A 22,445-nucleotide genomic window follows, 5' to 3' on the forward strand; every position below is an offset into this window, starting at 1 on the left:
CCTCCCCACCTCAGCTTGGAGCATTCTTTCTTCTTGCATTCGGAGGTGTGACAACTTTGGGCTGCCCTGGGTTCCTTATTCAGGACTCCCCTCCTTTCTGCCCTCACCACCTCCTAAATTCCAGACTTGACCGCTCTTGGGACAGAGAAGAATGAGGGTAAGGTGTGGCCTCCCAAAGGCCAGAAAGGAAAGGCGACAGCTCTCACCACAAGAGTGTCAGTCTCCAGGGCAGGCCGGGGACAGTGGGAGGTCCTGCACCCCAGCAGAGGCCCAGGTCTGCCTGCCCTGGCCGTGGCCCGGGGAGCTTGCCCAATCTCCCTTGAGGTAGCTACTCCAGCTCTGAGCCTCTGTTAGATTCCGTAACAGGCTCTCCCAGTTCCAAGCAAATAAAGAGCCTCCCTGTGGCTCCAAGAAAGTGACTTGGAGGTGGCCGAGAAATGCCAGCTGCTGTCAGGTAACCTGAACCCTGAAACCCAGATTACTCAGCAAGCCTCAGGCTGTGCCAGGGGCCTCCCTCCGGCAAGCCCTGGGCCTTCTCTCACCCCCAACGCAGTTTCTTTCTGTCACTTCAGTCTTCTGCTGATGGGCCAAGGCCTCCTACTCACTTGCTTGTCGTGACCACACATGCCCTTCCACTTTTGGCGGGTCACTTGCCTCCTCTGTGGGCCCATCAACACACCCAAATAGAGCAGAGTGCAAGGAGGCCAAAGGGATTGAAACAGCTTAAACTAGAGAGAAAGGGGAAGCGAATTCTTGTGCACTGAGGGGTTGTGATGTGAGGGGAGAGCAGTCTGGAATGCTTGGTCTGAAGTGTGCTGGGACCCCGTGTGCGGTGACTGCCCTCATCCTCCCTTCCAGACATCTGGCGACAATACAGAAAATGGAGGCTGCTTCAGCAGGGCCCGACTCAGTGGACAGGGCCCTCCCCAGAACTCGAGAGCCCAACATCAGCTTCTTGGGACCAGCCTGATGGCACAGGAGAGCCCAGTGTTCCGGACACTCTCCCTGTCTTCCCTCCTTTTCCGCTATAGACAGCTTGGCATAGATTTGGTGCCCGATCTAGTGCCCAGTACATAATAGGTGCTAAACACATTTGTTGAACGAATGAATGAATGATTAAAACATGAATCGGATAGAGAGGGGCGTAGAAAGAGCTGGAAGAAGCAGAAATCGAGAGTGGGCCGAGCCTGGGAACCAGGGTGGAGGGGTGAGAGTTGAAGGGGGGGTTCTGTGTTCTGGGGCAGATAAAGTACACTTGCAATTCACGAATCATACCCATCTAACTGGGACGCTGACATAAATATTCCACAGTTCACAGGGTCTGCCCATACTGACCCCCATTTGGCAGCAGGCGTTTTGGGAGAGCAATTCAGGGGATTCTGGTCTCAAAGCTGGAGGACCCCTAGGACCATATGGTCCAATGCTCCCAAATTACAGATAAAGAAACAGTTAAAGGAAGGCAAGTGACATTGCCAAGGTCATCATGAGTTGGAGCAGGGACCATCTCCGGGTCAGGTTCTTCTGGCTCCACCTGTCCTCATCCAGGAGATTGGAAGAGGCAGCTTTTCCTGGATGACATTGACTGATGGCTATGACTCATTAGCACATGGAACCAGTCAGACCTGGCCTTTCTCTGCCCTCTCTTTTGAAATTATCTTCAGCCCCGGAGCCTCTTGTAACCTCTTCTCTACTTCACCAGCTGCTCTCACCTCCCAACCTGCCTGGAATCCCCAGCCTTTTAAAAAAAGAAGCATGTGTTTTGCATGAATCACCTCAGGGGGCCCCTTAGAAGAAACTCTTTACTTACACCTAACCTCCCCAGAGACTGAGAGGCCAGTGTCTCATTCATGTGTTTCTCCACGGTGGCAGCACATAGTAGGGGCTCAGTCAGAGTTGAGTGTTGGGGGCAGGCAGAAAAGGATGGAGACCAGAACTCCAGGCAGCCTGGGGAGCCATGAGCTTTATGACCTTTGGTTGTGGGTTTTCTCGGCCAAGCCCTGAAGCCTGTGGTGTGGCAAGGAGAAGTGACTTTGTGTGCCTGTAAGAGAAGCAAAGGCGTTTGCTATTAGACCTGCATTTATACTCAGATATAGTCAAAGGACTGAAGGAGGCTCCCAAACCCAATTAAAATCAAACCAGATCAAGTTAGTAGGTAAGTCTTAGGCATCGGGGACGACAGCTGGAATAGGCTGGTGAGCCCCTTGCCTTTTAATATGAATTTCCAGACACGCAAGCACAAGCTTCCTCCAATAACAATGCATGACTCAGTTCCGGTCTAATTCTGGAGTTAATATCTCCCATCCACACGCAGTCAAGAGCAGCTGGGTGACAGGCACTGGCATGGAGACATCATGTGGATTTTGTTTTGATGGCTCTTTTGGACCGGGGTCTGCAAAAATACATATTCAGTTACTTAAATGTTTCAATCAAAGGCAGAAAGAAAAACACGAGGAATGGCTTTCAACCACACTTCAAAGATGGCAGCTAAGATGCTCTTATAAGGTCATAACCAAAGTCAAGGAGGAGTTTAGAGATTCCCAGCCTGGACTTGTTATAGCCCATAGTGTTTTTTGTAACTTCAACTGATGTCATAGGTTGCTCAAAATACAATTAAGTATACTTTAGCCTAAAGATTTACACACACACACACACACACACACACACACACACACATCATGTGATGCCTGATTAGCTACATTTGCCACATTTGCAGTTTTGCTAAGGGTTGGCTCGTGGGACAAGAACGAACAAGAAATTAAGTAACACACAGGCAACTCATATCCAAATGTGGCAGGTCACTGAAATTACCTTTGAAAGAAAAAAAAAAAAAAAAAAAAAAGAAAGAAAGAAACCTTTACAAAATAAAAACCCTCCAATCAGAAAAAAAATACAAAATGTCGTACAGAGAGGAAAATTACTATTAAAGGAAAATAACAGATGGAACCAAATCCTGAAAACTTTCAACGTTTGACTGTCATTGTTCCACGGTGGTTAGGGATAATTTGGGAAATAAAATAACATAACTTGCCTAAGTTACTGTAGCAAAATGCATTGAAGTGGACCAAGCCGGGTTTTAACTGTGTCATATAAAGGGTGTGGTGGGAAAACAGGCTAAAACGAGGGGTGGGGTCTTTTTGAGGGGTCTTGTAGGCCTTCCGAAGGAGTTTGAACTTCATGGGCAGTGAAGGCTATGGGAGATTCTGAAGGGGAGAAGGGGGAAGGTGGGAGTTGGGTTCAGTTGGAAGTAAAGCCCAGTTCAGAGGATGTAGCAATGGCTGATGTGCAAAAGAGGAAAGACCCTCTAGCTGGGGTAAAGATGACGGGATTTCGATAGAATTATCTGAGCTCTTGGTGGATGGTGATGGCAGGCAGGTGTGACAGGAAGGGAGAAATAAAAGACAGTTCTGAGCCTGGATATCGGGGAGGACTATTAGATCCTCAAGTGCTACTCTGGCCAGAATGGTAGCCACTGGCCCCCCGTGTCTACTGAGCACTTGAAATGCGGTTAGTCTGAATCGAGATGTGCTCTCAGTATAACACGTATACCTATTTCCAAGACTAAGTACCAAAAGAGAACATAAAATATCCCATTAATAATTTTGCATGTGGATTACATGTTGAAATAATATTTGGGGTATATTATAGGGTTAAATAAAATATTAAAATTAATTCCACTTAAAAATTTTTTTTTCATTTATTTATTTTTGAGAGACAGAGAGAGCACAAGTGGGGAGGGTCAGAGAGAGAAGGAGACAGAATCCAAAGCAGGCTCCAGGCTCTGAGCTGTCAGCACAGAGCCCGACACGGGCTCGAACTCACAAACCGTGAGATCATGACCTGAGCTGAAGTCAGATGTTTCACCGACTGAGCCACCCAGACTCCCCATTTTTTTTTTAAAGTAATGTGGCCACTGGGAGCGCCTGAGTGGCTCAGTTGATTAAGCGTCCCTCTCTTGATTTTGACTCAGATCATGATCTCACTTGAGTTTGAGCCCTGCATCAGACTCAGTGCTGACAGTGGGGAGCCTGCTTGGGACTCTCTCTGTCCCTCTCTCAGCCCCTCCTCCCGCTTGCTCTCACTCTTTCTCTCCAAATACATAATTTAAAAAAACAATGTGGCTACTAGAAAATTTAAAATTGCCCACGTGGCTGGTGTTCGATCTCTCTCGGGCAGTGCCCTTCCAGTGGTTTCCCATTACGCTTCGATTCAGATCCAGATTCCTCACTGTGATCGTCAAGGCCCTATGCGATCTGACCTCTGCCAGCCTTTCTGGCCTCAATGTGGGGCACACTCCCTTTGCTCTGCACACCTCGGGCAAGCCGGCCTTTCTGGTCTCCCAACACGCCAGTCTCTTCCCTGCCTTGAGGACCTGGTCCTGACCGTGCCCCTGCCTGTAACGTTCTCTCCCGAGCCCTTGACCTGTTGGATCCTTCCACCCTTCACACGTCATCCAGCTCAGATGCCACCTTCTCAAGAGAGCTTCTTTTGACTGCTGTTTCTGAAACCGCTTTACTTCCTTCCTGAAGCAGACCTCGATCTCCTTGCCCTTCTATTTTCCTCAGAGCCCTTCATCTGTATGGGAATGACCTTGCTAACTGTTTTGTTGAATGTTTTTCTATCTCTTCCTGACTACTATTTAAGCTCCGAGAAAACAGGGACCCTGTCTTATTCTCCTTTGTATCTCCAGTGTCTAGGGCTGTTCCTCGGACATGACGCGTGTGCCATAAATATTGATGATGTGAAATACAGAAACGTTCAGAGGAGGAGGGGTTGGGGAGTTGTCTCGATTGTTATTTGCCATGTAAAAACCACCCCCAAATTTAGTGGCTTGAGAACTGACACTGGCCAGCCTGGACACTGAGAACATAAACCACATCTTGTTTTCTGTCTTAACCTGACTTCATGCTATTTCTCTGCCTTCGTTAGCAGAACTTTAGTTTTCCTCTGCTTCATTCGTATGACTGTATTTCTCCAAGAGTCTTGTGCCCAGGGAAATGGTTCATCTGTTCATCAAAGGAATGTCCCATCAACTCTTCAATGGGAGATATCGACAGATGGTCTGTGCCCTGAGATTCTCTGAGTTGCTTGGCTGGAAATCCTTGCTTTGTTGTTTCCACCAATTTTGGATTGTCACATGGTGATCCTTGCCCAATCCCAATTACACCTCCACACAGAAAGACTGCCTGAAACCAGGCTCTCAGTTTTCAATAAATTCTGACCTTACCTCCCCCCTTGGAGGGACAAAGCTTTGGTAGGTGTTCTCTCTTACTATAAGAAGCAATGAATTCAGCTTTGTCTTATCAATAGATTGGGTTCATTTTACTTGGGGCCAGCTTTATAAGCTTAAGAGAACAACATTCTCTATCTCCCATCATCGTGTGAGGTGACTGGGCTCAGCTGGGCAGCTTTTCTGTTCCACATACTGTTGGCCATGTGGCAGGCCTCTTGGGACTCCACCAGCTGCAACATCCAAGATGGCGCCCTCAAACGTGTGGTGCCTTGGTGGTGATGGCTGGGAGGCTGGCCTCAGCTAGGATGCTGGGAGGGCAGGACCTCTCTCTCTACGTGTAGTCTTTAAAAAAAAAATTTTTTTTTTAATGTTTACTTATTTTTGAGAGAGAGAGAGAGAGAGACAGAGGGTGAGCTGGGGAGGGGCAGAGAGAGGAGGAGACACAGAACCCGAAGCAGACTCCAGGCTCTGAGCTGTCAGCACAGACCCCGACACTGGTCAGGCAGGGCTGAGAAGGTGGGGAGCCTTCTCCTCGGTCCTCAGGCTGAAGCCCCGAAGGCTGACTCAATCCTGTTGCATGACCAAAGGGGCCCAGCAATGTTTTCTGAGCAGCACCACTTGCCAGGTGGGCCCTGGGCTGATCTTAGCAGAGGATGCAGAGAAAAGCACCCGATATTCTCTGTGCGCCAGTCTAGCACTGAGAGACCCAACAAAGACACTCAGGACTCAGGAAGATAATAACTAAATGCTGAGCTGAACTGTTCCAATTATTAGGATAGCCGGCATTCAGAAAAGAAAAATATTTTCTCTAAGCTGTTGTCTAAAAATATGAACGTTTCAGCTATCAAAGTGGCATAACCACTTTACAGAGTGTTTGGAAAACGGGGAAAGGAAAAAAAACCCACCCACATTCTCCTTCCCTAACACAGCCACTCTGACAATTGCAGTGTGTTCCCCTCCCAGCCTAGTTCTGTGAGTGGGTGCCGTGGGTGCACTGAGGAACCTGTTAAGGAATGGGTAGCTTTGTGCGGCTTATTCACAGGGTTACAGAGAGGACTTCCCAGTCCTTTACAAAGGGATCCCACTGGGAGAAGTGACTCAGTCACTTTCTGGGTCTCAGAAAGAGACCCAGTCTCAGAAAGACTCAGCCTTTCCTGGGTCTCTTGTCACTCATCAAACCAGATATTAACAGGTATTAACAGTGTCCTGAGAACTGGGCAGGTGTCAGTGGACCCCTGGTAGGGCAAGCAGGTGTGCTGGGGTCCGAGGCTGTGCCTGGAGGTAGGAAAAGGAGGGAGGGGGTGGTGGGAGGCAAGGACAAAGGGAAGACAAGCAAAGACAAAGGCTGCCTCGGGGTGCAAGGTGGGGGCAGCCTGGCCCTTGCCCTATTTGTGGCCCTGGGTGCCATGATCAGCCATTTATAGACCTTGCCCAGGCCGGCCAGAGTAACATCTTCTGTCTTCCCTGACTAGGCCCACGAAATCGGGTTGGGCTTTTTATTTTACTGGCCTTCAGGGCTTCGGGGGTCACCTCTTAAGTGACGTCTTCCCTGATTATCCATTCTGAATTAGACCCTAGCCCCACTTTGGTCTCCTTTGGGCACTGCATCCTATTTTAGCTTTCCTCTCAGTATCTACCATGAGCTGACAATCTCTCCTTTATTTATTTATTTATTTATTTATTTATTTATTTAATTTTTTATTGTCTTCTCATCAAAGGAAGGGAATATGTGGCGTGACCTCGCCTATCTTGTTCCTTGCAGAAACCCTGGTGCCTGGAACAGTGCCTGACACAGAGGAGGCAGTGCAGTAATGCCCGATGAATGACTGACTAAGCCAGTCCCAACTGGGAGCTGCTTTGTGGGCCAGTGCCCCGCACTGGCGTGGGATGCTGCTCACGGCAGGTGCTGTGTCCGGAGCTCCAGGCAACCTGAATGGACGCCAGCGTCTCCTCTAAAGAAGCCCCTCTGGTAATACGTGCTCATTTTAGACTACCACAAAACTGAATGCAGAACACCGGCGGCCACACATGGGAAAGAAAAGCCCAAACATATTATATCTAGAAAGGCAGCAACTGCTTCTTGGGGACGTTCTGCTTACAGGCACCCGGATCGATCTTGTAGCAAACAACTGTATTGAATCAGGGACTTTTCTGGGGGTGGCCTCAGCCGTAGCTGGCACTTTGGAATCACTTGTTACACCCTTCTGTGCTTCTCCCCCACTGGTTTCTCTGGGTCACAGTGTGACTCATTCACCTATTAAAGCATAGCTCGTTTTCAAACCAGCCACACAAATTCGATCTTCAAAATCTGATGCTCTCCTTACTTCTTAAAGTTGGGGATTTACTTTCCAATTCCCCCTATGGAGTTTTTTAAAAAGTTTATTTATTTATTTTGAAGGACACACACATACACACATGGGTGAGCGAGGGGCAGAGAGAGAGACACACACACACACACACACGGGCAAACGAGAGGCAGAGAGAGAGGGAGAGAGAATCCCAAGCAGGTGCACCTCGCTGTCAGCACAGGGCCAGACATATGGCTCACACTCACAGACCAGTGAGATCATGACCTGAGTGGAAAGCAAGAGTTGGATGCTTAACCGACTGAGCCGCCCAGGTGCCCCTAGAATTTTTGATTCTGAAAAATTCCTGGTAATTCATTTGTGCTGAGAATCATTAATTTTTAGGTTTACAAAAACTTGCCTTCAATTGCATTAGTTCTCTGACACTTGGGAGACCAGAGGAAGGAAGGAACCTCCAGTTCTCAAGCTCTGAGAGATTTTAGTTATGCGTATTAAGGCAGCAAAGCAGGAGTGAGGAGAACCGATTTCCAGCTGCTCCAAATTGGTTCTGGTTACATATGTAGCAAAAGTGCAGGCACCGTGGAGACTGAGTTTAGGCTTCCCTTGGAAGCTGGCAGGGAAGGGGTATTCATGAAACCACAGAGACAGGCTTTAGACAGTGGGGCTCAGTCCTGTCCATTGCTGCAGAGAATGAGACAAGTATAGCCCTCTAGCCAGAAGATGTGGGTTCCAGAGACCCACCTCTGTTACTTTCTAGCTGCCTCCTTAGCCAGACCAACTACTATCTTTCAGACTAATTATCCACATTTGCTATCAGGTTAACATGACCAGTCTTACTTGCTTTGGGGATCAAATGAGAAGGTGTTTCTGAAAACACTTTGTGAACCTTGAAGTATTATTCAAACGTTCGTTTTTATTTGTATTCATATCCTGCGTCTTACTATGCTAGCATATAGCTTTCTGGATGTCTTCCGTATGGTAGGCACTGTGCCACAGTCTGGGAGTACAGAAATATATGTTGTTTCTGCCTCCAAAATGTGCCCAGTCTGGGCTGGGGAGACAGAGAAACAGACACTATAATCCAGTATCATCAGTGCTGTGTGAGAGGCCCCAGGACAGTGCCAGAGGGGTCAGGGCCAGGAACTAGAGGCATCTGGATGACCTTCTAGAAGCAGGTGAATTGAGCAAAGTCTTGCAGGACACATAGGGTAGGAGGTCCCTAGATGGAGAAGTGGAGGTGGGACACTCCCAGCACAGGACAGCGTGTGTGAAGGGATAGAAGGCAGAGAGAGCATGGAGAGCTTGAGGCACTAAAGCTGATTCTCATGCGAGTGGTGCGTGGGCAGGATACAGCTTTCCTAGAGAGACTCAGGCAGGTGAGTTGCCTGGGAGCAAATCACACAAGTTTCTCAGTTGTGGAGGCAATAGGAAGCCTTTGGAAGTTTTCTCACAGAGATGTGGTTGCTTGGCTGTATGACGGGGTATGGCTGATGGGTTGGAGGCGGGTGTGACTGAGGGCAAGGAGATCAGTCTGGACGAGGGGAAAGCAAAAGCCCCCTAACTCCTGCACAAAAGCATTGAAAATGGGGGTTGAAATTCCCAAGACAGGGAGGCCTGAGGGGAAGTTCCTGGTGACCCCTGATGCTCAGGGAGGAGATAGGTGGGTGGGACGGTGGAAGTCACATTGAGCCTGGGGAGACAGGGTTGGGCATCTCCCAGGCACAGGGTTTGAGACATACTGACTTCCATGTGGAGATGTCCAGTAGGCAATGGGGTCGATGGTTTGGAGCTCAGGAAAGAAATCTGGATCGGAGACAGCAGATCTGATGGTTTTCATGCAGATGCTAATCACTGCCATGGGTGGCTGAGCCACAAGAGAAGCAGGACGTGGATAGAATTGTCAGGGGCGCGACCTTCATGGGGCAGGTGGAAGGAAAGAATACAATGATGGGTGCTGAGAAGTTGCCAGATGGGTTGGAAGAAGTCAGGAGGAAGAGGTGCCCCAGGAGCTAAGAAAGGAGGGAGTTTCAAGGATGGATGGAGTCTGTACCCGGTCAAAACCTCACAAACTGTTGGACAGAGGAAAAGACAGAAAAGTGACCATCTGGTTTGTTCACTGAGTTGCCCCCACCGGAGCATTCTGTGGAGAGGGGGACACAAAAGTCTGGCTGAGAAAGGTGGCCCTGAGAGGAGCAAGACAGCTGAGACCATGAGGGAGGTTTCGGGGGTCCGTGGTGAGAAGGGAGAGAGAAGTGGCAGGTGGAGAGAGGTTTAAGCTTGAAGTTGGCTCTAACTGTGGAAAAATAAATGTGCTGATACGCTGAGGAAAAAAAAAAAAGTAAAAAGGGCAAGGGAGGTTGAAAGTCAGGAGTAAGGGGCACCTGGGTGGCTCAGTCGGTTAAGGTTAAGTGTCCGACTTTGGCTCAGGTCTTGATCCCACAGTTCCCGAGCTGGAGAACCACAAGGGATTCTCCACTGTCAGCACATCAGATCCTCTGTCTCCCTCCTTCTCCCCCCTTACCCCCCTCTCAAAAATAAACATTAAAAAAAATAAAAAATAAACAAATAGAAAGAGTTGCCATAGTGTACCAAGCATGATATTAAAAAGAAAAAAGTCAGGAATAAAAGCAGATAATTTTGTGGACCATCATCTTCCACGAAGGGGGGAGGGAAGCATCAGAGCTGGTCCCTGAGAAAGGAGGGAGGACCAGCCAGGTGAAGGCAAGCTTGAGGGAAGAAGTCAGTAGAGAGGAGGAGGAACGGAGATCAAAGAGAGCTGGATGCCACCAAGGACAGACTTCTACCCGAAGGAGGAAACGTGGTTTGCCAAGGGTCTAGGGAGTCAGAGATTGTGTCCTCACTCACAGCCCATGGGATCATTCATGCTCCCCGCCCAGGTACAAACCCTGACTTTGGGGACCCCACTCCCCAGCCCAGGAGTGCACACTCCTCACCAACCCCCCCTCCTGCCCAGGCACCCTGGGTGGGGAAAATGAAGAGTCATTAATCCAGCAGGCTCAAAAGAAAGGCAGAACCAGGCAACGAGTGGGTTCACACCCAGACTGCAGGTAGAGGGGCATTTACTGCAAACAGAACAGATTTCCAGGGAGTACAGTGGAGAGGCTGGGGTGGGGGTGGGAGGGGGGGTCCCAGCAAAGCAGGGAAAGCACAAAGCTGGGGTCTGGAGCCACGCCAGAGGCTGTGTGTTAAACATAAAAAGCTGGCTTTTAAAAAGTAAGTTGAATTCAGCCCACCATTGGGTTAGAAACTGATTGCTAGATTGGATGGCTATCAAATGGATTGTTTTGAAATCCAACTTCTCTTTTTAAACCAATGTGCCTGTGTAAATATGGCTATGGCCTTAGGTCTTTGATAAGGGAGTCCGGTGGCAAGAAAACTTTGTTAGCCTTTTTGAAAGGCTCCTGGCATTGAACTGTTTCAAAACATCTCTTCTTTGTGTGGATACCTTCTGTTTTGAACTTACCATGAAATCTCAAAGACATCACATTAAAGTAGTTTCAGAGTTCTCTAGAGGACCATGTATCATACGCCCCTCCAACCTGAGCAACCCATCTTGCCCCTACCCCTACCCCAAACAAGAAAACAAAGATAACACAAATGAGACTTCAGTATTTTTTCATGTTTATATTTATTTATTTTGATAGAGAGAGAGAGAGAGAGAAAGAAAGAAAGAGAGAGAGAGAGAAAATCCCAAGCAGGCTCCATGATCTTAGCTCAGAGCTCCGCATGGGGCTGGATGCAGGGCCCCATCTCACGAACCATGAGATCATGAGCCCAGCTAAAACCAGGAATCGGCCGCTTAATCAACTGAGGCACCCGGGTGCCCCTAGTTTCAGAGTTTTTTAGAGGCTTGTTCTCCTCTGCAAGGCATTATGGCCAATTCCACAATTACTTTGTTATGCAGAGTTTTAAGGGAAATAGCTGTTTGATTCTGCAAGACTTTATTTGTATAAAAATAATCATAGGGGCCCTAATTATGGAACAGAACACAGGAAAGAATAACTTTGAGTGTTGAAGAGTATTTCTTCTTCACAAATCTGGTATGTGGGAAGCCTTCCTTTACATTTTGTATCCCATCCCTGAGCCCGTCTATCTGTTGGCATTCACTAAAATGAAGAAATGCCTTCAGCACTTTTCCATTTAACTTTTACTCCTCAATGTCATACGTGGCAGTTGCTTCTGAAACTAATTTGACATTGTCTTTGCCCTCCCCTGCCCCTGTTAAGGAATCGTATTCCTGTTACACATTTTGATGCCATAAGGATAGATTTTATAGCTAAGGGGGAAAAGCTGAGAGAAGAGAAACTATGTAGGAGGAAACATAACAATTTGGATGCTGGCATTTGTGGACCCCAGGAGTTTTTCACTAGGCTGGAGTTTTCTGTAAGCAGGACTTACAAATGTCATGTCTCACCTGGGTGACTAAACAAGGAAAATTAACATGAAATCAGATCACCTTTGTGAATAATAACATAGTAAGTTACAAATAGTATTCCGTAAATAACATTGCTGTCATTAAGTGATACTTGCAATTTTAAAGGGGAAAATGCATTGATCTCTGCTTGACTAGAGGCAAATTATGACTGGAAGCATATCCAGACATAGAGTAGCTACAGTAAAGCCTTATTATTAATTTAGGCTACAAGTACTTACTTGGGTTGCAATCCTAGCTCTTTTTCTTACTATAAAGAAAGATTTATATAGTTTACCCTTGAACAATGCAGGAGTGGTAGCACCCCCCCCCTCCCATTCTAAAATCTGCATATAACTTTTGCCTTCTGGAAGCTTAACTATTAATACTAATAGCCTAGTGTTGACCAGAAGCCTTAGTCATAACATAAACCATTGCTTAACACATATTTGTTTGTTATGTGTATTATATACTGTATTCCTATGGTAAAGTAGAGAAAAAAAATGCTATTAAGAAAATCATAAGAAACATAAAATACATTTATAGTACTCTACTGTATTTATTAAAAAAAAATCCACATATAAGTGGATCTGCTCAGTTCAAGCCTGAGTTGTTCAAGGCTCAACTACAGTATAATTTTGCAAGATTCATGTTTAACCTGTTTGGGAGAATACATTCTTTAAATGACTTTAATGCATTAGTTTTAGGAGAGCAAGTGCTTTTGTAAACTATGAATTCAGACTCACTACAAGGATTTGCAAAGTTTACTGCTCTCCCTATTGGATATTTAAAATTCAGACTTTTCACTAATTCAGACTGACATTCTTGTTTAACGAGACTAAATCAGTAAGTTTATTTAATTCAGTAAGTATACTAGTGGAAAAATTCTAGCCAGTTAGGGAACTATGTTTCCTAAATGGAAGGAGTCCTGATAAACAACAGATCACATTCTTTTTTTTTTTTCCCCCAGAAAAGAAGTGGGCAAGTGAGAAGTATGGGAAGCGAGTTTTTAGGATCAAGAGGGAATGTGGTGGTATTTTTAATTCTTGTTACTCTGTCTTCCCAGGAAGATGACAAGATATTACAGTAAAGGATGGGGTCTTAGGAGCAGGTATGTGAGCAAATCCTGTCAGATGCAGTCTTCCTCTGATGTGCCACGCAGTGAATGCGACTCTCGATCCCATGGCCGGTCTCCAGAAACTAACGTGTGGCCCACTTGCTTACAACAGTGGAAATACAATGCGCGTCTGTTTGAGTTTGCTTCCATGTCTTTAACTGCAGATGAAAATACTTGGTTGTAAAATCGTCCTACGCCCTGGTCAAAAGTTTTGAAATATGCCTGATAAAGGTTCTTACAGCCACAGAGCGTGTGTCAAAATGCTGAGGAAAGAGAAGCACAGACCAGGGAGTTGAGAAGGATCGTAGAGACTTCCGGTCTAACCTTCTCACCTTATCAGGGAGGAAACCGAAGCCCAGAGACTCAAGGGGACATGCTCAGCATTTCACGGGTAAGGGCCACTTTGGAACCAGTTCCTTGACCACATCAAGGTGATTGTGCTCATTCAGAAGATATTAGTATCATAAAATGGTTAATCTTGAAATTAACCATTTGACAATCACTTTTCTTAGGTGGAATTTGATAGTTATCTACTGTGCCGGCAATGTCTGTGGTCACAAAAATTCACAGATTAATTCTAATTTGGAGGACCAACAATGTACCTGCTAAGACATGTACCCTTCTTTTGTACCACCAGTGCATGCTACCCCACTTTGATGGCATTTAACACAGAGCAATTATTATTATTATTATTCTTTTTTTTTTTTTTACTGGTTTGTCTCGGCTACCAGACTGAGAGCTTTATAACTGTAGAGATCACACCTTTCTTCTCCCTTTATTCCCATAGTGCCTGGCTCAGTAATTATTGAATGAGTACATGAAATCTGGAAACTAAGGAAGAGGCAGTGGTCCTTTCACCTGGGGCCTGGTGTAATTAAAAGCAGTCCCTGAAATCACTGGGCAAAGTCCAGGCTTGGCTTGCTAGTTTGGCGAACACCCCTGCCTCACTATGGTTGCTCAGGAATCTTACTAGCTGATGTGCACGGAGGCCTCAGTGCCAAGCACCATTCTCAATGCTTTACATGCATTTATACTTATTTTATCCTCACTACCCTATGAAATACTACCCCATGAGCCCCATGTTACAGAGGATGCTCAGAGAAGTTAATCTGCCTTGGACTTACAACCTAAGCAATCTGAAGCCAGATCATGTGCACTTAACCCCCAGGCTATTCTGCAATAAACTAAGGACTAAAGCAGACAGCTTGGTCCTTTTTTTTTTTTTTGACCTCTAAGCCAATTTATATATTTGAAAATTTAAATAGGACAACCATGGCATCCTTCCTGAAATTTCCCCAAACTGGACCTAAATATTTACCTATCTCTGCCTTTTCTTTCACCTTCCTAGTCCTCCTTTTTCTTCCCGTTGAGCTCATCTTTCACCTCTCTGCTTCAAGTGCCAACTCCCTGCAAAACTTACCTGGTTTCCTCTCAAATCAGAATTAATCTCTCTGTTCTTAGGTGCCCTTTGTTTAAAGTTCATTTTTGGCACTTACCTCATCATCCCCGGGATGAGTCACTTGAATGTTTGTCTATCTTCCTAGCTAAACCAGAGCTCTCGGAGGGCAGGGGCTGTGTGGGGATTAGTCCTATCTTTGTAGCGCTTGCCTCGGGCCTGCCAGACACTTAGTAGGTGCTCAGGGTTTTTAGAAATGAGATTTTTTTTTTTTTTTTTTTTTTTTAAGAGTCTAGAGTCCCTGTCTGGTGGCTCCTTCTTTTTTGGGACTCCGGTGTGGGCTGAGATGCCTTTCCCCCTTCCGCCCCCCCCCCCCCCCCTCCCTGCCCACTCCTGCCCTGGCTTGGCCTGACGCTTGGCAGTGCTCGGCAGGCCGCGAGGGCCTCTGGTGCCCTGACACTGGCCTCGGCCCAGTTTCCCCGGCTTCTAAATGCGGCCCGGAGCTACCGGGGGAACTGGAAAAACACTGGCAGGCCGCCCCACCCCCAGGCCCTGGCGGGGCCGGGCGGCCGCATTTCTGCGGCTAAGGCCTGCTGCTTGGGAGGCGCTGGGGCCTGGGGCGGGGGAAGCGGGGGAGGCGGCCGGGCGCGGGCGGCTGCCTGCCTGTCAGCGGGAGCGGGCGCGGGCTCGTGTGTCAGCGGCTCCCTCCTCCCTCTCCCCCTGCCGCCGCCCGCCCGCGCGCCCGCCCGCCCGCCCGCCGGGCCTCCCGGCCTCCCGCCGCCGCCGCCGCCGCCCGCTCCCCCCGCGGCCTGGCAGGTTGCCGGCTGCACAGGCGGGGGTTCGCGCCGTTCTCACGACCTCTCAGGTTGCCTGAGCTCATCTGGGAGCTATTCATTTCCTGCCAGAAAGCAGCCAGGCCTGCTAAGCAAACCACCTTGGCCGCAGGGCCGCCGGGGCTGGCCCGGCGTGGCCGCCCTGGCCTGCTCCCGCCCGGGCCGCGGGCCCCGGCGGCCTCCCTGGAACCCCCGGGCCGCCCCGGCGGGCGCGCGGCGGGGGCAGCTCGGCGGCCCATCTGGTTGCACTTAGGAACCGAGGAGGAAGCTAGCAGCGGGTTGTTACCGGCCAAGGGGTGTGGGAAAAGTTAATTGACTTTAATGACAGGTTTCCCGGGACGGTGGTGACGATGAGGGGGTCCAATTTAACCCCTGGGTCCCCGCTCCAGAAACACGTGGGGGTGAAATGGGGCGCGAGAAGGGGGCGAGCCTCGGAGTCGCGTTTATTCACTAGAGAAGCCTCGCGTCTTGACCGGGAGAGCTCCCCTTCCAGTTCAGCGCCTTTCCCGCTCCGGATGCTGCCAGAGACCGCGGGGGGCCGGGACCCTGGAGGGTCTCCATTGAGACGATAATCGCACTGCGGCGGAGGCCGGCGGCCCGCATCCGGACGTGGAGCTTGGAGCTGGGCCTTATCTCCGGGAGCCATCGGCACTGCCCGGGGCGGCAGAGAGGGGCTGCTGGGTGTGTCTCAGGCCGTAAACTAGGCCAGGCCCCAGGGATCCGGGTAGGACGGTGGGGGGTGAGCAAGATTGCAATCGTCTTTGAAGCTTCATTCTCCCTAATCCCCAAACTACTTACTCCAGAAACAACCTGGGTGCGGGAGGGCACAAGGTCTTGGAAATAAACCCACTCACTGGACTTGGAAATGTCCCAGATAAGGGAAATGACTCATCCAAAGTGACACAGTCAATTTAGTTGTGTAGCTGGCAGAGGAGCCTGAAATTCCCATAGAGGCCTGGGTGTCCCCCTTCTGCCCATATTGTACAGGAACAAATGCCTCATCTGAGTTCCCCAAATCCGGGAAACAAGACTATCAAATTATCAAATGAACAATTGTTTACTGCTTTTCCTTAAATTTGTTAATTCCCACCTCCAAGATCTTTGCATTTTTGATACCAATAAAAATTCATTTATTTCAGTCGTTCCCCTTCAGCACAGGGAAAGACGGGTTTAAAGTTGGTGTAGAGATGGCACGTGTGTGTGTGTGACTTTTTAAAGAATATAAATGTATTTTTGTAAAAATGAGACCCTGATGTCTCCATTATTTATGTCAGGACAGTTAAGGACTTCTAGTGGGGCCGGGACAGATTTGCCAAATGAAGCATTTAGCCTTGTGTTGAGTGTCTTAATAGAGCAATTGTTATTATGTTTGTGTTTAAACAAGAGGGAAATCATGGGAAAATGGTATGGTAAAGAGGAGTGTGTGTATGTGTGTGTATTTTGGGAGGTGGGTGTCGGATACCTTTCACATAAGGAGGCAAGTAGGAGCCAAATTTTACGAACTATCTTTGAAAACTTTCCCTGTGGGTCCGAAGCTGGATCGAAGGTATTTGGGTGGAAAACTGCTGTCTGCTAGATCATTCCTGTGATAGAGCGGCTCTCCACACTGGCCTGTGGGAAAGGCCAGAGCAAGGCGGGGGAGAGGTAAAGCTTTTGAAACAAGACAGAAAATCGTTGGCTTTATCTTTGTTAGGAAGGCTTCAAAGATTGATTTCTCCCGCCTCATCCTTCTCCTCCCAGAAGCAGTTCTGAAAGAAGGGGCATGAGGGGAGGCCAGCGGGAGGGGCCGGGCCTGGAGGACTGGCCCGCAGTGGGGGAGGAGGGCGCGCCCGCCAGACCCACAGCGAGGCTGATGTGTCTGGTCTCGCAGGGCTCGTGGTTTTCATTTCCCCAACACCTGGATGCAGTCAAACACCTGGCCAAATCTGACAAAATCTGACAAGCCTTTGTGATGGGATTTGGAAGAAATTCCCTGCAGATCCTGGCACAGTTTAAAGCTGTCCGCTTTGAGTTAGGACTTGTTAAGGAGGGTTATGTGAGCTGAAACCCGAGACAACCCTTTTGCTTCTATCTGGAGCCCACATCTTGCCTGGAAATGGGGCATGACCAAGCGAAGGGGTCGCTTGCTGTTTGTATTAAAGGGAAGATGGCCTGTGTGCCTGCCAGAGCGGCCTCCACATGCTTTCTCTATTAGAGCCAAGCGCAGAAACTTATCAAAAACATATGTCTGGTGTTAATCATCTGGACTTGGGCTCCACTTGGGAGTCTAACTAGCTGTCCCTTGGCAGAAGGAATCTGTTGACCTTCTCAGCTTGCTTGAAGAGGGTGCAGAGAGGCATTTCAAACTTTTAGAGGCTGGTACAAGGGAATGTGTAGCTGCACCTAAGTATTGCCTAATTAAACAGGCTCCAACACTAGAAGGCTGAGGCTGCATCCATTTACATTGGGTGTCCATGTGTTTCCCAGGATAGTAGTGCTGCAGGGGTCTCTCTCAAGGTGCTGGGGGCACACATTACTCGACTGATTAACTTCATGACTTCAGTCCGGTTCTATCTTCTTCAGAGGAGCTAGTGTGAGAACCGGGACTGAACTGCAACTAAAAAAATTCTGAAATCCTTGAGGAGATTGACCACAAATTGACTAGAGTAGCCATAATAGATGAGTTCTTGCAAATTTAGTGGAATTTAGTTCGTGGAGGGTTGGTAAAGGCTTGATGGATTGTTAAAAATGTTCTTTTAATAACAAAAGGGCCAGTGACTGAATTCTCAGGTTGCGTGTAATCCAAATTCTGCCAAGAACTTTTTTTTTTTACACATATTCTGAAATAATCAGTTCTAAGACATAAAAGCCTTCACGCTTTTTTCTTTTATTATATTTTCTCAAATAAACTTCCCAAAAGGAAGATATTTTAAGAGCATTTTCAAACATCTTTGGCATCACATAAAAAAGAAATCTCGTGTAAAAAACGAAATGTCATCTGAACTTTTATAATACAAAGGCGCAATCCAATATGAACATATAAAATATATACAAATATAGTGCATGGTCAGTCACTTAATACAGCTCTCTACAAAAAAGTAACTTTTTAGAAATTAAAAAAAAACAAAGTAACCACTTAATCACAAAAGTCCTCTTCTCTCCCAGTGTCCAAGTTCCTGTTGTGTATCCCGAGGGAAGAGAGGTGGGTTGGGAGTTTAGGTGAAGGGGTGACCTGAGCCCCTCAGTTCCGCCACGGCCTCCACATGGAGTCTGCCGTGAGCGAGGGGCCACTGGAAGGCGACACTGCGTTCGGGCCCACGGAGGTCCCACTGCTGCTGGTGTAGACTGGGATGACGGGGCCGCTGTGAGCGAAGGCCCCGTTGGGGATGAGGAAGGCAAACTGGCCGTCCGGAGCCGGCACCACCTGGAAGCCGCCGAACACCTTAGCCGCCTCTCCAGCCGGGCTGCCCAGCTTGCAGGGCGCGCCGCCGGGAGGGGGCGCCGCGCCCCCGGGGATGGGCACGAGCGGCGGTGGCGGCGCGAACGGCGCGTGCTGCGGGCCGCCGGGTCCCGGCGGGGGCGGCGGCGGCGCCTGCAAGGCGGGGTGCGGCTGCCCGGGGTAGGTCATGGCGTTGATCTGGGTCATGCAGTTGGCCAAGTGGCCGAGCAACCGGGTGCGCACCTCAGTGTTAACGCCCTCGCACGTGGACAGGAAGCGGGTCACCTCGTTCATGCACTCGCTGAAGCCGGCGCGGTACTTCCCCAGCACGCTCGGGTCTGTGCTTAGCGCGGCTGCGGGCCAGAAGGAGACAGACGGGTCATCCAATGGCCCTGGCCCCGAGGCCACCGCCTCCGCCCTGGGAGGTCCCCGCGGTGCTCCTCCCTGACCACCCGCCCGCGGAACTGCCCCCGGCTAGAGGGAGGTTGTTTAGAAAAATCGTCCACCTCTCCACACCAGCTTGGCGACCGAAACCGAGGCGGTGCCTCTCCATTCCTGGTCGCTCCATTTTAACCCATACAGCCTCACATCCTCCCCTTATCCTCCGTGCGCGCGATGTGACCTTGGGCAATGCCCTCCACCACCACCTCCCCCCCCCCCCCCCCCCCCCCACCCGGCCCCCTTTCCCTTCTTTAATAGGAAAGCGGGGAGTGCTAAACCAGATGACCCCCAGACCCGCCACGGTTCTGAGTCTTTTCGTCGGCACCAGCTTCCCCCACTGCCAAGCCGCCCGCCACCCTCGCCGCTACAACCTCCCTCCCTCCCTTTCCGGAACAGTAACAACTTGGAGTTGTGGCTATAAATAAGCCCCAGACCGTGGGAACGCAAGAGTGAGCCAAGGCAGTAAAATGTAGCTGAATGCCTCTCACAACCACGGGCGGAAGTCTGGAAGAAATCACCGCGGGGCGAAAGGGACGCCCGCAGAGGGGGACTCGCGGCAAGCCGCCCTCACCCGTCATCTGCGCCCGCTGCAGGTTCCGGAGGTGTTTCACTGTCATTTCCAGAATGTCCGCCTTCTCCAGCTTGGAATGTCGCGAGCTCTGCACAGAAGAGGCAAGGCAGTGAAGTGAGAGCCCCGCCAGCCGCCTCGGTGTGCTGTGGTTCCTTCCCACACACCCCCCCCTCCGCCCCCCGGCCCCGGCGCCGACATCCCTAGACCCGGGAGGGGCCCGGCCCTCCCGCCTCAGGGAATGCAGTGCCAGCGAGGACGATCCCGTCAGCGAGGAGGTTTCACGTTGAGTATCTAAGAAATAGTATTTTGTTTTAATTAAAAAAAAAAAAAAAGCAGCATTGCCCACTTACATCTTTCTTAAGAGCATCCAAAATCAGTGTTTTCAGCTGGCTCAGACTTTCATTTATTCTTGCTCGTCGTCTTTTCTCCATGATAGGCTTGGATGACTGGAAAGAAATAAAAATAGAGCCCTGAGTTCCCATGGGATCTGCCATTTCACCCCGGAGTTTAAAGGAAGAAAGGAGCCCCCCAACCCCGACTTAATTTCTTAGGGCTGCAGAGAGATAGTGGTACTGCCCTTACCTTTCTGTGCTCAGATGCTGTCTTTGGTTTATCCGGTGTCGTGTTGACACTGGCTGGGGTAGCAGCCACCGGGGACGAGGAATTTTTCTCCATTATATCTGCTGGCATTTTCTGTTGCTTTTTTTTTTTTTTTAATCCCTAGAGAATTTTATTTTTGGAGTCCTTCACACAAAAAATTGTTTTGTTTATGTCCCTTTCACTGGAGACTTTCACAAAACTACTGAGCAAGTGCTGAGGGTTTATTATACTATCTTATGGCTACTTGGTGACCGGTAGCGCTATTCCAGGACCAAGGAGAGAGGTAGACGGGGGATTCCACTGTTATCTGCACCAGCTCCGGATCCTGTGTGATCCCCAGGCCCTGGCGGCCTCTATATATATCTGGGACTGCACGCGAACGGCTCGTGTGAAACTTCCCAAACTTTCTTTCCCACAGTAACTTTCAGCCAATGGGAGGAGGAGACACGCGGCACCGCTCGTGGACCGCGCCCCCCCATTGGCCGCCAGGCCTTGTGCCTGGCGGCCAATGGCGCGCGCCTGAGCCCGGGGCACCGGAGGCTACAACGTCAATCAAAAGGATTTTAACCCTTTGCTATTCTCCCTGCTGGGCTTTGCTTTACAGTAGATTTTTCCGCAGGTTTTGCTCCAGTCTAGTTTATTTCTTTTGGGGCCAGCGTCTTTGCTCTTTATTTCCTTTCACGTGTGTAACAGAGCTGCTTTGATACTAATAAGTTCATTTGAAATATATTCTAAAAAAAGATTTAGAAGGACAGGGATAAAAGAGGAGAACTGTGCAAGGGCGTGAGTTACCGATACATCTAAGTGATTTCCCGCTCAGACTCTATACATTGGGGTAAGGAAGATAATGAAAATCGATCATGCAGAAAAAGGGCAAAAAAAAAAAAACCCACAAAAAAAACCTTTCGCATGCAGAATAAGGAAAAAAAAATGCCTACCTTACACTTGCGATTTTTCAGAGCAAGGTGTTCTTTTTTTAATCCCCCACCCCCGCCCCTCATTCCTCTTCTGGAGTTGGGGCCTTGGATCCCGCGCTTCCCCAGGAAACAATCAGAATAATTTCCAACTGGGCAGAAAGGAAATGGAATTTCAAATGAAAGATGAACAAGGGGGCTTTGATGGCAAGGCCTCAGGGACGCGCGCGCGCCCTCGCCACCCTTTTCCTTTCCACCCACAGACTCTCAGCACGTTGAGGTGGCGGGCCGGGCGGCAGCTTCTCCCCTCCTTCTCGCCCGCGGGCGGCCGGGGCAGCCTCGCCACCCGGCGCGCGCGGGCCCTTTAAGAGCTACACCAGCCGAGATGCAGTTTGACATCAGCCGGCCGGCGAGGGCGCGCCTGGAGCCGGAGCACGTGCCAGGATGTTTTATTGCCGCCGCGGCTGCGGCCGGGCCGGGAGGATGTGTGTGTGCGTGCGTGTGTGAGTGTGTGTGCGCGCGCCCCGGGGGCAGGGAGGCGGGGGGCGGCGGCGGGCGGCGGAGCGCGGGGGCTGGTTCTCGGTCCCCGGGAGAAGCCAAGAAGGTAAATAGCAGCTGCTGTGCTCGAGCCTGGGAAAACCCCGCCCCCTGCGCCTGGCCGGGGCTCATTGGCGCGCGCTGCGTGTGGGGTGTGTGTGTGTGTCCGGGGCCCCCTCCTCCGGCCCCCGCCGCGCCAGGAATCCGAGGGGGCGGCGGGCTGGGAGCCGAGCCCCGGCGCTTACCACCGCCCCCCGCCTTTCCCCGGCCAAGGTCAGCCCTTCCGGGCGGGGAGCGCACGCCCCGGGGTGGATAGTGGGGAATTATTCCAACCCCCCACTCCACCCCTGATTTCGGGCTTGGGGTTTTAACTCCGCCGAAAGCCTCGCTAGCAACAGCCCGGGGGAGGAGTGGGGGCATTCTTGTTTGCTCCTTGCCCCGGCCCTCCCTCCCTTCCCCCGAGGGGCCCCCGGCGCCCGCCGCGGTCACGAGATGCCTGACCGCACTTAGGAAGCGGCCGGGTCAGCCTCCTGCCTCCGCTCGGCGGCTGCGGTTAAAGCGGCTTCGCGCCGCCCGCCCCTTCCCTGGGTCCAGGGCGGCCGGGCAGCTCCCCCTCGCTGCGCCCGGGAGGCCGCCGGCGGGCGGCCGGG

General features: G+C 50.0%; 1 protein-coding gene across 1 annotated transcript; it reads right to left on the reverse strand.

Annotated features, from left to right (window-relative positions):
• Window positions 1-18,162: 18,162 nt before the first annotated feature.
• HES1 (hes family bHLH transcription factor 1) lies at window positions 18,163-20,784 on the reverse strand. The gene is made up of 4 exons (XM_049628396.1): window positions 20,327-20,784; window positions 20,095-20,190; window positions 19,745-19,832; window positions 18,163-19,085 (listed from the first exon to the last, which is right to left on the reverse strand). Exons 1-4 carry the CDS (start codon window positions 20,432-20,434, stop codon window positions 18,535-18,537), a joined length of 843 nt encoding a protein of 280 aa, XP_049484353.1. The 5' UTR covers window positions 20,435-20,784; the 3' UTR covers window positions 18,163-18,534.
• Window positions 20,785-22,445: the final 1,661 nt, after the last annotated feature.

Source organism: Panthera uncia, chromosome C2, assembly GCF_023721935.1.
Source record: "Panthera uncia isolate 11264 chromosome C2, Puncia_PCG_1.0, whole genome shotgun sequence".
In the NCBI taxonomy this organism is placed as follows: Eukaryota; Metazoa; Chordata; class Mammalia; order Carnivora; family Felidae; genus Panthera; species Panthera uncia.

Excerpts from the sequence above, each read along its gene's own strand:
- HES1 (XM_049628396.1), bottom strand. The coding sequence starts at position 20,434 with ATGCCAGCAGATATAATGGAGAAAAATTCCTCGTCCCCGGTGGCTGCT. Across the intron at positions 20,191-20,326 it reads CAGCATCTGAGCACAGAAAG|TCATCCAAGCCTATCATGGA; the intron begins GTAAGGGCAGTA and ends ATTTCTTTCCAG. Across the intron at positions 19,086-19,744 it reads GCAGCGGGCGCAGATGACGG|CCGCGCTAAGCACAGACCCG; the intron begins GTGAGGGCGGCT and ends TCTGGCCCGCAG.